Source organism: Hyla sarda, chromosome 8, assembly GCF_029499605.1.
Source record: "Hyla sarda isolate aHylSar1 chromosome 8, aHylSar1.hap1, whole genome shotgun sequence".
Classification (NCBI taxonomy): domain Eukaryota; kingdom Metazoa; phylum Chordata; class Amphibia; order Anura; family Hylidae; genus Hyla; species Hyla sarda.
The window spans coordinates 98,483,473-98,499,233 of record NC_079196.1 but is presented as its reverse complement, the minus strand read 5'-3'; the positions used below and the strand labels follow the sequence as shown (position 1 = coordinate 98,499,233).

Genomic DNA, 15,761 nt, shown 5'->3' with positions numbered 1-15,761 from the left:
TGACGGGATAGGATGTCGGGATAGGAGGTCCGGATAGGAGGACGGGATAGGAGGACAGGATATGGGGTTGGGATATGACAACAATATATGAGGACGGGATATGAAGTCAAAAGCTTCCTCCTTTGTTTATTTTTCTCCTTAACAAGGATTAGGAAGGAAAAACCGGGCAACAGCCGGGTCCTCAGCTAGTTACACATATATCTGCGCTAGCAATGTGCTGCTGTAATTCTTTTTTTTGTAAATTAAATTCACGTCTCTCCTCCATTTCCTTTGTTTTCCCTATGATTATAAATGTCTCTACACCTTTCCTATCACTGTATGCTATTTGTAAGCTAATATAGGGGCATAATGTTCCACAATGAACACCCTGGTATTTTTACTGACCTGTCGCCTCCCTTCCCCTATAAATCTCTTATAGGTATAGATGACTTTGTGTGTTTTCTGTATGAACACATCGCTTAGCAAGCGCCATTCATCGCCAGATGTTGTACTAGACAACCTCCTCCCCCTCCCAAGCTGATGCCAGAGGCATTCTCCTGTTACTACAGCCATGACGACAGTGGAGCTGCCGCGCAGGGTCCAGCCTCCCTACGCCATGACTGACAACCCCTGGCAGCTGACTGGACGCCTCTGTGCTGCCCATGACAGAGTAGCGGGCGCATTTTCCCGCCTCCTCTCCGCTTCAGCCTCATCCTCATCCCCTGAAGGCCTGGGAACTGCGCGCTCATTGGTCAGCTCGCTCTAGGAGACGCTCGGTAGCCAATCAACCACTGTTGCTCCGCACAACACGGTGCGCCTATTGGTGGAAAGGAGGCGACAAATCAGTAGCGGTGTAGAGTGTCGGTGGGCGGGGTGCAGGGTGTTGTGTTGTTTCCAGACACGGCAGTCGCGGGCTCCACAGGTGCAGCTGCCGCGGACCCGATATCGGGGTTCCTCCCGACTACCATTCTCACTGTGGCTGGGGTACTACCACTGCTACCATTTCTGTACCATAGACTCCTTAGGAAGAGTGGGACATGTCCCAACAGCGGGTGAGGAGAAATGGCTCCCCTACACCGCCGGTGACCCCATCTAACGGCAGCACCGGCGGAGCACCGGGGAGCCGGCTACAGCCTATGAGAGCCACGGTGCCCTTCCAGCTGAAGCAGCACGGCAGCCCTACACGGGTCAATAATAACATCAACGGATCCGCCCACCGCAACTCACCCCGGAGCACCAGCCCCGGCAGGGGGAGCGGAGGTAACGGGGTGGAATCTCCCCCAGCTATCCCCAGCTCCCGGAGCAGCCCCACCGTGTCCACACAGACTGGGGCGTCTCCCACCCGGAGCCACCACCACCACCATCATCATCACCACCATCATCATCACCACCACCATCATCACCAGCAGCCGGCTCTGGGCTCCCCTACCTCCACCTCTCCGGTTATCTCCAGTCCAGCGGCGGATCCCAGCACACCGGGGGCGCCCTCCTCCTCCTCGTCCCCGTCTCCGGTGTCCTTGTCTAACGTCAGCCGGTCGGGCTGGCAGCAGCGGAGCTCTCCTGAGAGTGTATCCCCGAAAGGTAACGCTAACCCGTGTCGTGTCCATGGTTTACAGGGTCTAGTATGGTGGTCATGGGGTCTGTGGGGAGGAAGTACCTGTCAGGTTCTGGGTATTGCCCGCACAGGCCGAGGTCTGCAGGGAGGGATCACCTGTCAGGTTCTGGGTAGTGCCCGCACAGGCCGAGGTCTGCAGGGAGGGATCACCTGTCAGGTTCTGGGTAGTGCCCGCACAGGCCGAGGTCTGCAGGGAGGGATCACCTGTCAGGTTCTGGGTAGTGCCCGCACAGGCCGAGGTCTGCAGGGAGGGATCACCTGTCAGGTTCTGGGTAGTGCCCGCACAGGCCGAGGTCTGCAGGGAGGGATCACCTGTCAGGTTCTGGGTAGTGCCCGCACAGGCCGAGGTCTGCAGGGAGGGATCACCTGTCAGGTTCTGGGTAGTGCCCGCACAGGCCGAGGTCTGCAGGGAGGGATCACCTGTCAGGTTCTGGGTAGTGCCCGCGCAGGCCGAGGTCTGCAGGGAGGGATCACCTGTCAGGTTCTGGGTAGTGCCCGCACAGGCCGAGGTCTGCAGGGAGGGATCACCTGTCAGGTTCTGGGTAGTGCCCGCACAGGCCGAGGTCTGCAGGGAGGGATCACCTGTCAGGTTCTGGGTAGTGCCCGCACAGGCCGAGGTCTGCAGGGAGGGATCACCTGTCAGGTTCTGGGTAGTGCCCGCACAGGCCGAGGTCTGCAGGGAGGGATCACCTGTCAGGTTCTGGGTAGTGCCCGCACAGGCCGAGGTCTGCAGGGAGGGATCACCTGTCAGGTTCTGGGTAGTGCCCGCACAGGCCGAGGTCTGCAGGGAGGGATCACCTGTCAGGTTCTGGGTAGTGCCCGCACAGGCCGAGGTCTGCAGGGAGGGATCACCTGTCAGGTTCTGGGTAGTGCCCGCACAGGCCGAGGTCTGCAGGGAGGGATCACCTGTCAGGTTCTGGGTAGTGCCCGCACAGGCCGAGGTCTGCAGGGAGGGATCACCTGTCAGGTTCTGGGTAGTGCCCGCACAGGCCGAGGCCTGCAGGGAGGGATCACCTGTCTGAGGATGGGCAGTGCCAGCACAAACGGGGGTCTGCAGAGAGGGAGCACCTGTCAGGTAGGTAGTGCCAGCAACGTGTGGGTCTATAGGGAGTGATTACCTGCCAGAGCATAGACAGTGCCAGTACAGGCTGTTGTCTGCAGGGAGGGATCACCTGTCAGGGGTGGGTAATGCTAGCACATGCCTGGGCCTGCATGGAGGGATCACCTGTCAGGGGATAGGCAGTGCCATCACAGGCTGGGGCATTGCAGGGAATGATCTCTTGTCAGGGGATGAGCAGTGCCAGCACAGGCCAGGGTCTACAGAGATTGAACATCTGTTGGGTGGGTAGTGCCAGCAGCAGTCTAGGTCAATAGGGAGTGATTACCTGCTAGAGCATGGACAGTGCCAGCACAGCTTAGGATCTGCATGGAGAGATTGCCTGTTGGGGTGGGCGGAGCAGTGGCCTCACAGGCTGGTGTCTGCAGAGAGGGACCACTTGTCAGGGGTGGATTGTGCCAGCACAGCCAGGGGTCTGCAGGGATGGATCATTTGTCAAGGGATGGCAGTGCCAGCACAGGCCTGGGTATGCAAGGACGGATCACCTTGTCATAGGGTTGGTAGTGCCAGCCCAACTTGGGGTCTGAAGGGAGGGATCACTTGCCAGGGAATGGGTAGTGCAATCCCTTGTAGGGTGTTTGCAGCCAGGGCTCATGTGTCAGCTGCTTCTTTATTCCTTGTATTCTTTTAGTATTAGGGATGTGATTGGTTTATGAGAAATCAAGTAGAACTTTGCACACCTTAGCTGATATTTTATTAAGTATGCATAGTTAATGTGTACTCAAGAAAAATTACCTTGAGGCAAGAAACACATCATGCATAAATGCTTCAGATTTTCTGCAGCGGAAAATGTGCCAAAGGCAGAAGTGGATCCTGCTGGAAGAGAAATTATAAAGGAAGGTCTTATACTTTCATCCTTTCCCACTTCTGCTTTTTGCGCAACATGTGTTTTATTACCCTTATGAGGCTAAATCCTAAGGTGTAAAGAGTTGTATGATTGCCAAAAGGTACGTTCACACATACAGGATCTGCTGCATATTTTGGGCATTGATTTGCTACCCATTAACTTCAGTGGGTTGCAAAGTCAGCTGCCGAAAATATGCAGAAGATCATGTACGTTAAAGGAGAAATGCAGCATAAAGTTATGTCCCCAGTGCCCGAGCTACTAAAAAACACTTTAACTTACCTTCCTGCATTCCATGTTGCAGAGATATCAGCCTCCGATTCTGCGGGCTTCTTAGGCTTGAAACGTCACACTGCAGTCAGTTTATCGCCATCGCATTGATGTGATAGGCTGAGGCGGGGAAGGAGCCAAGGCCCGTCTTCTCCTTGCTTCCCGGGCTTCTTACATGACAGTGCGCTCAGCCTATCACCGGTCGAGGTGGGAGAATCTCGCTGCGGCCAACTATACGCTGCCTATGCTGTGACATTTCGAGCCTAAGAAGCCAGCAGCATCGGAAGAACGGGACGCCGATATCTCCTCAATGGAGGAACATAGGAAGGTGAGTTAAAGTTTGTTTTTGCAGACTGGGCACAGAGGGACTTAAAAAAATGTATGCTGCAGTTCTCCTTTAACGCCTTAAGGACCAGACCAATTTTATTTTTGCATTTTTGTTTTTTCTTCCTCGCCTTCTAAAAATCATAACTCTCTTATATTTCCATCTACAGACCCATATGAGGGCTTGTTTTTTGCGTCACCAATTGTACTTTGTAATTACATCACTTATATTACCATAAAATGTACGGCGCAACCAAACAAATATTATTTATGTGGGAAAATTGAAAAGAAAACCGCAATTTAGCAAATTGTGGAAGGTTTTGTTTTCACGTGGTACACTTTCCGGTAAAAATTACATGTTTTCTTCGGTGGGTCAATACGATTAAAATGATACCCATGGTATATGCTTTTCTATAATTGTACTGCGTAAAAAAAAAAATCCGTCAGACACCTGTGGGGTGTAAAGTCTCACTGTACCCCTTATTACATTCCGTGAGGGGTGTAGTTTCCAAAATGGGGTCACATGTAGGTGTTTTTTTTTTTTTTTTTTTTGGCGTTTGTCAGAACCGCTGTAACAATCAGCCACCCCTGTGCAAATCACCTCAAATGTACATGGCGCACTCTCCCTTCTGGGCCTTGTTGTGCGCCCCCAGAGCACTTTGCGCCCACATATGGGGTATCTCCGTACTCGGGAGAAATTGCGTTACAAATTTTGGGGGGTGTTTTTCCCTTTTACCTCTTGTGAAAATGAAAAGTATAGGGCAACACCAGCATGTTAGTGTAAAAATGTTTATTTTTTACACTAACATGCTGGTGTAGACCCCAACTGTTCCTTTTCATAAGGGGTAAAAGGAGAAAAAGCCCCCCAAAATTTGTTAGGCAATTTCTCCTGAGTACGGCGATACCCCATATGTGACCCTATTCTGTTGCCTTGAAATACGACAGGGCTCCAAAGTGAGAGCGCCATGCGCATTTGAGGCCTGAATTAGGGACTTGCATAGGGGTAGACATAGGGGTATTCTATGCCAGTGATTCCCAAACAGGGTGCCTCCAGCTGTTGCTAAACTCCCAGCATGCTTGGACAGTCAATTGCTGTCCAGAAATGCTGGGAGTTTTTGTTTTGCAACAGCTGGAGGCTCCATCTTAGAAACACTGCCATACAATACGTTTTTCATTTTTATTGGGGAAGGGGGGATGGTAGGGGGGGCAGTGTACGTGTGTATATGTTGTGTTTTACTCTTTATTTTATGTTAGTGTAGTTTAGTGTTTTTAGGTTACATTCACACTGGCGGCAGATTACACTGTCTCCCGCTAGGAGTTTGAGCTGCGGCGGAAAATTTGCCGCAGCTCAAATTTGTAGCGGGGAACTCACTGTAATCTGCCGCCAGTGTGAATGTAGCCTGTACATTCACACGGGAGGGGGGTCAAAACTACAACTCCCAGCATGCACTGACAGACCATGCATGCTGGGAGTTGTAGTTTTGCAACAGCTGGAGGCACACTGGCTGGAAAACCTTGAGTTAGGTTCTATGACCTAACTCAGTATTTTCCAACCAGTGTGCCTCCAGCTGTTGCAAAACTACAACTCCCAGCATGTACTGATTGCGGAAGGGCATGCTGGGAGATGTAGTTATGCAATGGCTGGAGGCACGCAAGTACAACTCCCAGCATGCCAAGACAGCCTTATGCTGTTCCTGAATGCTGGGAGTTGTAGTTTTGCAAGATTTAGAGGGGTTCAAGTTGTAAATCACTGTCCAGTGGTCTCAAAACTGTGGCCCTCCAGATGTTGCAAAACTACAACTCGCAGCATGCCCAGACAGCAAACTGCTGTCTGGGCATGCTGAGAGTTGTAGTTTTTCACCATATGGAGGGCTACAGTTTGAGACCACTTAGTGATCTACAACCTGAACCCCTCTAAATATTGCAAAACTACAAGTCCCAGCATGCCCACACAGCAAACAGCTGTCTGGGCATGCTGGGAGTTGTAGTTTTGCAACATCCGGAGGGCCACGGTTTAGAGACCACTGTAAACTGTGGCCCTCCGGATGTTGCTAGGCAACAACTCACCTAGCAGGACCCGGAAGTATTGCTGCCACCGTCGCACGTGGGGGAGGATCGCGAACGGGGATCCGGGATCCAGGTAGGGACCTCCGGCGCCGACCTTCCCTGGACGGTTCCCCCCGTTTTGCCCGGACACCGATAGGTGGGCAAAGCGGGGGAACCGAAATTTAAACCCCCCTCCCCCGGTCTGCTATCGGTCGCTCGGCCGACCAATAGCAGGGATAGGAGGGGTGGCACCCCTGCCCCCAAACTCCTATCCCTTTAGGGGGATCGAGGGTGTCTTGGACACCCCCGATCCCTCTTATTTTCCGGGTCACCAGTGACCCGTATGACCCGGAATGGCGCAGATCGCAGGTCTGAATTGACCTGCGATTTGCGCACTTCGCGGTCATGGGGGGGGTCTCGGGACCCCCCTCGGCAATGTGCCGGGATGCCTGCTGTTAGAGAACAGCAGTCATCCCGGCCCGATTACCGGTGACGCTGCGCTCCCGGAACCCCGCGACGTACATGTACGTCGCCGCGCGCCAAGTGACACTTCGCGGCGCCGTACATGTACGTCGCTCGTCGTGAAGGGGTTAAAGGTGAGGAGTTAAACATGGAAAAACCCTGGGTCTTTAAGGGGTTAAGCATGAATATTTTTCACATTGAACTAAATATTTATATTTTATAAATAAACAAAAGCTGCTTTCATCAATGTCTTTCCTGTTCTCACACTATCTGTGTTTTCATTAAAAAAAAAATAATAAATTGATCTGTAAAACTTTAACATTAATTAAAGTTAACAATTTAGAATTGTATTTCTGTATTCTTAAAATGTTCTTTTTAAAATTATATTCTTGGAATAGTGTTACATAGTTTAAAAGAAAAGACATGCACTGCATAGAAAATGTATTCCCCATATTTTCCTATTTCTGGTACTTCAAGGTCTATCATCTACTTGCCAAGTGTTCTTCGTGTTCTTCTGTATAGTAGACGTATCCTAAGCATAATGGAGAGTGTGGTATTTTGCTGACTTGACCTTTTGGTGTTTTTACTCTTTAAAACCCATGATATACATTATTATAAAATGGATTTCTACTTGCAAATTAGATTTTGGTTTCTTTAACACATATACCCAGGAATATACACCCAGTATTCCTGTTAGTCTTTTTAATCAAATAAGATATGCAGCACTTTTTAACCCAAATAACACTTTGCTTATGGTAGCAATGTTTACAAACCTGGTAAATTAGGGCTGTAGCATGTGGTAACTTTCCTGACACAATGCAGTGTAATGGCTTTTATGAAACAATAATGCATTTTCCAGTTAGGGTGGGTACCAAGTGTAACATGATCCTTAATATCAAGCTGAGTCAGCAGTGAAAACTGAGATGCAGGAGATCAGATGTTGTTGTGCAAACAATAAGGGTTTGCAGGAATCTATGGCCTGGAAACTACAGTTTCTTTAGGAAAAGTGCAGCCACCTGTCAACAGATGTTGGGTACAGCCATGTTGCCTCCCATGTGCCACTGATCCAGCAGGAGGAGTGCAAAACCAGCTGCTGACTTATCTGTGTTGTATCCCATTCAATCCAATGTCCAGAAGGAGTCGGCTAGTGACCATTTTCCAACTGTATCAAACTTTTGGCCCATACTTAAAACTGCAGCAGACCAGATTTTTAGTCCTATGCAAAAGCTTGGTACAGTCGGGAAAATTACTTAAAGGGGAACTCCCGTGGAAATAAGTGGAAAACAAATGTTTTCAAATCATCTGGTTCCAGAAAGTTAAACAGATTTGTAAATTACTTCTATTTCAAAATCTTAATCTTTCCAGTACTTATCAGATGCTGTATATATACAGGGATGTGGAAATCCTATAGCCCGACGCCCAGGTCAAGTAGTTTTGGGCGCCGGGCAGGTGAATTGTTTATAGATTTAGCCCTGTATCGGGCAGGGACAGACAGACTTCTCCCTTATTTTTCTTTAATGTCGGTGTGAGGTGCAGGAGCCGATGGAAGTCTACACCTCACACCGGCGCTCAGAGTGTATGGAGGGGGCGGCGGACTCCAGCTGACTGCAGAGCCCCCTTATCTCCCCTCCCGGAGGATGGAAGGAGCTCAGAAGACACAGCAGGTGAGAGAAGGGATGTAGACAGCTCCGTGCACAGCTCCATCCCCCGCACACAGATCTATCCCTCCCCCTCACCCTGATCTGTCTCCCCCTCCCCCTGATCTGTCTCCCCCGGACCTAATCCACCACGGGGCGGTTGCTAGTTTGCACAGGGAAAACGCAGAGCAGGGGGGAGGACGGAAATCTCACCTCACATCGGCCGGGACTACAGCTCTGATGTCCACTCATGGCGGCTCAGGTGAGGAGGCCGAGAATGCAGGCGGCGGCAGGAAGGGTGGTTGTAAATGTATGGTGTGAGTGTATGTGTGATGTGTGTAATGTATGGTGTGAGTGTATGTGTGTATGTAATGTATGATGTGGGGGGGCAGTGGCGGGGGTGTGTGTATGTATGATATGGGGGCAGTGGCTGGTGCATGTATGATGTGTGTATGCATGAATGTTTTGTATAGGAGCGGACTGTCACGTCGGGCATTAGGGCAGTTGTGCCATCTAATTTTATTTATTTTTAGTGGCACCCGCACTAAATTGCACCCCCAGAATCCCACCCCTTCATACTCACCCGCCAACCAAGAGCCCCACGGATGCACACAAACACGCCCGAACCAAAACTCCCAGCATGTTGGACCATAAACTAAACTGTAGAACTATAAAGTGTAACATGCTGGGAGTTGTAGTTTTGGTTCAGGTCAGCTGCAGAGCTATAGGCTGCATCAGGGCATGCTGGGAGTTGTAGTTATTAACTGTAATTCCCAGTATTCCTTGACACATCCTATGGCTTTGCAGCTGACACAAAACAAAACTACAACTCCCAGCATGTTACACAATAACCTTAAGTGTCCTACTATACAGTGCAACATGCTGCAACACCCACACAACCATAGGCTGTATCAGGGCATGCTGGGAGTTGTAGTTATCTAGTAACTAAATGCAACTTCCAGCATTTTCTGACACAAAATGCAGCACATAAACTGGAGAAGCAGAACCCCCCCCCCCCCACCCCCCCAGTAACACATAAGTCCCTATTGAGACTGAAAAATAGTGATTAAAATATTTTAAAAAGTGAGTATATATGTGAATAAGCCCCTTTCCTAATAAAAGTTTCCTTTTTAAATAAAAAGAATGTACAAAAATAAACATAAGTGGTATCGCTGCATGTGGAAATGTCCAGACTATTAAAATATGATGTTAATTAAACCGTACGGTGAACGGTGTAAATGTAAAGAATAGTCCAGAATTGCTCATTTTTGGTCACTTAATATGAGAAATTTTTTATAAGGTGATCAAAAAGTTACATCTAGACTTTTCTGTGGTTGCCTCGGGCGTAAGAGGAGCTACAGCTCTCCCGCCGCTATTAACCCGACATGCTGCGATCACCTATTAAACCATTAGATCACCGCTGTCAGCAGTGTCTAAAGGATCTTATATCCATCCCTGGTGGTCTAGTGGGGGGATCAGACTATTTTGGTTGAAATTATTTCATCAACCAGGACAAGTGGATTTTCTTGAGGGACAAGTAGATTGTGTTCCGCTTTAGTCCCTTGGACAAGTAGTTTTTTTTTAAATTTCCACACCCCTGATATATACTACAGAGAAGTGTGAAGTTCTTTCCAGTCTGACCACAGTGCTCACTGCTGACACCTCTGTCCATGTCAGGAACTGAAGTAATTTACAAATGAAGGAAATAGAAGTGATTTACAAATCAGTTTAACTTTCTGGCACCAGTTGATAAAAAAAAAAAAAAATATATATATAGTTTTCCACTGGAGTACCCCTTTAACCCCTTAAGGACGCCGGGTGTATCCATACGCCCCTGTTTTAAAGTCCTTAAGGACTGAGGGCGTATGGGTACGCCCATGGGAATTCCGGTCCCACGCCGCTCGCCGAGCGGGGACCGGTCCGGGTGACTGCTGATATCTATCCTGAACCCCCCCCCCCCACCCAATGTCTGCGATCGCCGCAAATTGCCCGACAATTCAGACCGGCGATTTGCGGCTATTCCGGCTCTATCGGGTCTCTGGTGACCCGGAAAGAGGGTAAATGGGGCTGTCCGAGATCATGACCATGCTGGGCGGCGATCGGGACTGCGATGATGGCAGCAATCACGGCCGGTGGGGTCCCCTCAGGATCGGTGGCAGCAGTGGCGGTTGTCCCGGTGGCAGGATAAAGCAGGAGGTGAGGCCTGTTAACCTCCAGCTGTTGCTTAGCAACAACTCGCAGCATGCACAGCCAAAGGGCATGCTTGGAGTTGTAGTTTTGCAACAGCTGGAGTTCCAACTACAACTCCCAGCATGCCTTTTGGTAGTCTATGCATGCTGGGGGGGGTGGTTATGCAACAGCTGGAGGCACATTTTTTCATAACTGCAACTCCCTACATGCACAGACTCCCAAAGGGCATGCTGGGAGTTGTAGCAGTGTGCCTCCAGCTGTTGCAAAACTACAACTCTCAGCATGCCCTTCGACTGTCAATGCATGCTTATTGTTGCAGTTTTGCAACAGCTGGAGACACATTGGTTGTGCAACAGAGTTTGTTACCTAACTCAGTGTTTTTCAACCAGTGTGCCTCCAGCTGTTGCAAAAATACAACTCACAGCATGCACTGAGACTGGTTGCGAAGCAGAGTTTGTTTACAATGTGCCGGGTTTACCGAGAGTTCTGCTGCAAGTTTGAGATGCGGCAAATTTTCCGCCGCAGCTCAAACTCCCAGAGAGAAGGTCACTGCAGACCCAACCGTGTGAATGTACCCTAAAAACACTACACTACACCTACACAAAATAAAAAGTAAAACACTACGTACGGCAGGGTTTCCAAAACAGAGCCTCCAGCTGTTGAAAAACAACTCTCAGTATTGCCGGACAGCCACTGACTGTCCAGGCATGCTGGGAGTTTTGTAACAGCTGGAGACACCCTGTTTGGGAAACGCTGCCATAGGGTATTTTTGTGGCGGATTCAGATTCCCAATTTAGGCCTCGAATGCGCAAATCGCTCTCACTTCAGAGTCCTGTCGTATTTCAAGGAAACAGCTTAGTGCCACATAGGGGGTATCTCCGTACTCGGGAGAAATTGCGTTACAAATTTTGGGGGGCTTTTTCTCCTTTTACCCCATATGAAAAGTAAAGTTGGGATCTACACCAGCATGTTAGTGTAAAAAAAAAAATTAATAAAAAAAACAAACAAAATTCTTTTTACACTAACATGCTGGTGTTGCCCCATACTTTTTATTTTCACAATAAAGGCAAAAGGAAAATAAGACTCCCAAAATTTGTAACACAATTTCTCCTGAGTACAGAAATACCCCATATGTGGGCATAAAATGCAACAAGGCTCAGAAGTGAGAGCGCACTATGTACATTTGAGACCTTTAATTGGTGATTTGCACAGGGGTGGCTGATTTTACAGGGGTTCTGACATAAACGCAAAAAAAAATATACCCACATGTGGCCCCATTTTGGAAACTACACCCCTCACAGAACATAACAAGGGGTATAGTGAGCCTTAACACCCCACAGGTGCTTGAAGATTTTCATAAAAGTTGGATGGGAAAAATTAAGAAATTTTTTTTTTACCCTAAATTTTTCATTTTCACAATGGAAAAAAGACCCCCCCCCAAAAACTTGTAACCCCATTTTTTTAATTTTTTTATTATTATTATTATATTGCATCGCATATCGCAATTGCCTGATTTAGGTCCAAAATTGCAATCGCACATTTTTCCCATATCGTGCAGCCCTAGCAGAGTGTTTCAAAGTAAAAGAAAAAAAAGCTACATTTTCAAATTTTTCACCAATAAATGATGCAAGTATCGACACAAATTTACCACGAGCATAAATGTCACGAAAAAACTATTTTGGAATCAGAATGAAAAGTAAAAGCATCCCAGAGTTATTAATGCTTAAAGTGACAGTGGTCAGATGTTCAAATAAGGTTGCATCCTTAAGGGGTTAAGGGGGCAGGGTGTGATGTCATGAGGGGGTGGAGCCATGACATCACAAACCGCTGGTCCCTGGGGATGCAGGAGAGATTGTGAGGGTCCCTAGCAGCGGGAGCCCTGCGATCAGACATCTTATCCCCTATCCTTGGATTGGGGATAAGATGTCTGGGGGCCTAGTACCCCTTTTACGGGGATAGAGAACAATTAGAAGGTGGGAGGGGGGGTCTGGTTCTGCTGAGGTGTCTGTAATTTTGGCTGGAAAAAGCAATGATGCAGCTGTTTTTCCCATCCCCAATAAATATCTCAAAACAATGGAAAAATAACCAGAGCCTTACATAAAGCAGTGTGATTGTCATGCACTGTGGCTCAGATTTATCAAACTGTGTGAGAGAAAAAAATAGAGGGATTTTCCCACAGCAACCAATCACGGCTCAGCTTTCACTTTACCAGAGCTCGTTAGATGAGCTGTGATTGGTTGCTGGGGGAAAATCCCTCTATTTTTTTTTTCTCTCTCACACAGTTTGGGTCTGTGTGTCTATTTGGTACATACTGTCTGTAGCACAGGACATGAAGGAATCCCGGCAGCTTTATTGGCTGTTCAGGTCCTAAATATTTACATTCAGGCTTGTGATGCAGCCAAGGATCTGACACAGTAGAACAGTGTACAGTTATTAATAGTTGTCTGCTGGGACGTTGGCATTGCCTGCAGACATGTGTTATGAGTCTCTAGAATTGTGATAACCGTAAAACCTATTATGAATGGGCCCTGTTTACTAAACTAGGTTTCTTCTTAGATTATTTTGTATAATTATTATGTGTTCACTGGACCTGCATTGTTTTTTTTCTTAAGACAACATCTGACCTTCATAAACACAACAGGAGGCATTTACTAATGTGATCCTAACTGCGAACACTTCATGCATGGGGTCTGGACTGCTATTACCGGCTACAGACCCACCAGTAATGGCAGTCATCAGTACTGATCACGGCATTACTGATCAATACTGATCACAGCATCTGAAGCATAATGGGGGCAGGGGGGCTTAGTTATTCTGATCAGACCAGTATGTCAGCATTGTGTTAAAGGGGTACTCCGGAGGAATGTTCATTTTTTTTAATTTTTTTTTTAATCAACTGGTGCCAGAAAGATGCAGTCTTGTAAATTATGAAAACCTATAGCTTATGCCTCTAGGACCTCACCAATGGTGCATAATGGTGTGGGCAAAGATAGTCTTGTAAATTACTTCTATTAAAAAAATCTTAATCCTCTCAGTACTTATTAGCGGCTGTATACTACAGAGGGAATTATTTTCTTCTTAGATTTCTTTTCTGTCTGACCACGGTGCTCTCTGCTGACACCCCTGTCCATGTCAGGAATTCTCCAGAGCAGGAGAAAATCCCTATAGCAAACATATGCTGCTATGGACAGAGGTGTCAGCAGAGAGCACTGTGGTCGTGACAGAAAAGAAATCCAAAAAGAAAATAATTTCCTCTCTAGTATACAGCTGCTAATAAGTACTGGAGGGATTAAGAATTTTTAATAGAAGTAATTTACAAATCTGTTTTCTGGTTGATTTAAAAAAAAAAATAAAAAATAAAAATAAAATAGTAGTAATTTCCACCAGAGTACCCCTTTACCCTCCTTAAGGACCCAGCCCATTTTCACTTTACAGAACCGCCCATTTGGGGGGAGCCTTGTGCGTTTACAAAGCCCTCCCGTGGTGCCAGAACAGAATGTAATAAGGGGTGCAGTGAGCATTTACACACCACTGGCGTCTGACAGATCTTTGGAACAGTGGGCTGAGCAAATGAAAAATTACATTTTTCATTTTCACGGACCACTGTTCCAAAAATCTCATATACCTGTGGGGTGTAAATGCTCACTGTACCCCTTATTTAATTTAGGCCTCAAATGTACATGGTGCGCTCTCACTCCTGAGCCTTGTTGTGCGCTTGCAGAGCCTTTTATGCACACACATGGGGTATTTCCGAAAGAAATTACGTTACAAATTTTGGGGGTCTTTTTTTTTTTTTTTTTTTTTTTTTTTTTTTTTTTTCCTTTTACCTCTTGTGAAAATGAAAAGTATGGGGCAACACCAGCATGTTAGGTTACATTTTTACACTAACAGGCTGGTGTAGACCCCAACTCTTCCTTTTCATAAGGGGTAAAAGGAGAAAAAGCCCCCCAAAATTTGTAATGCAATTGCTCCCGAGTACAGAAATACCCCATATGTGGCCCTAAACTGTTTCCTTGAAATAAGACAGGGCTCCAAAGTGAGAGAGCACCATGCGCATTTGAGGACTAAATTAGGGATTGTATAGGGGTGGACTTAGGGGTATTCTACGCCAGTGATTCCCAAACAGGGTGCCTCCAGCTGTTGCTAAACTCCCAGCGTGCCTGGACAGTCAGTGGCTGTCCGGAAATGCTGGGAGTTGTTGTTTAGCAACAGCAGGAGGCTCCGTTTTGGAAACACTGCCGTACGATACGTCTTTCATTTTTATTGGGGGGGGAGACACAGTGTAAGGGAGTGTAAATGTAGGGTTTTACTCAGACTGCTGTCTGGGCATGCTGGGAGTTGTAGTTTTGTAACATCTGGAGGGCTACAGTTTAGAGACCACTGTATGGTGGTCTCCAAACTGTAGCCCTCCAGATGTTGCTAGGCAACTCACCGGCTTCCGTAGTCTGCACCAGGGAGCCAGCTGCACGTCCATTGCCGCTGATTGTCGCCACCGATGGTAAGTGGACCTCCGGCGCCAGTCACAGGACAGTTCCCTTGTTCTGCCCACACTACTGTGGGTGGGCAGAACGGAGGAACCGAACGTTAACCCCACCCCGAACGCTCACCATGCACACTAGGCTTTCCCGCGGCAGCCTTGTGTGTAGTGAGTTTTGGAGGTGGAGCCGTGTGTCGGCGTGTCTGTGATGTGCGGCTCCGCCTCCAAAACTCATTACATACATACGGCTGCTGCGGGAAAGCCTTGTGTATATGGTGAGCGAGGGATACTTAGCGTATTTCCCACTGCTGCTGTAGGTTTTGCGCAGTCTGAAATACGCTGCGTATATGCCAGGTGGGAATGTACCCTATTACATAGTGTGTGTTTGTGATGTAGGGAGAGATACACAAAATAATTTTTTTGTTTTATGTCTAGAATAATTTTCAGAGAGTGTATTTTACATGTTGGTGTCATGTGGTGGTGGTTTCTCAGCAGCAGGAACCTCATGGCATCTGCAGTCAATGAAAAATGTTTTGTTTTTTCCCCCTCAGGCGGTCAGCTTGCTTGCTGCAGCTCCACTCCCATTTGCTTCTATGAGAGCTGAGCTACTGTGACCCAGCACAGCCACTACACCAGTGTTTTCCAACCAGGGTTCCTCCAGCTGTTGCAAAACTACAATTCCCAGCATGCCCGGACAGCCACTGTCTTTCTGGGCATGCTGGGAGTTGTATTTTTGCAACAGCTGGAGGCACCATGGTTGGGAAACACTGTGTACACTGTCTGCATATGCAGGTGCCACG

General features: G+C 47.8%; 1 protein-coding gene across 2 annotated transcripts in view; it reads left to right on the top strand.

The window, feature by feature from the left end:
- Window positions 1-858: 858 nt before the first annotated feature.
- FAM117B (family with sequence similarity 117 member B) overlaps window positions 859-15,761 on the top strand; it is a 59,992-nt gene continuing 45,089 nt past the window's right edge. The window contains exon 1 of one of the 2 annotated variants that reach the window (XM_056533866.1): window positions 859-1,560. In XM_056533866.1, coding sequence (XP_056389841.1) covers window positions 1,017-1,560 — 544 coding nt within the window. In that variant the 5' untranslated portion in view covers window positions 859-1,016. The remainder of the gene's footprint in view (window positions 1,561-15,761) is intronic. The other variant, XM_056533867.1, reaches the window with a different exon arrangement.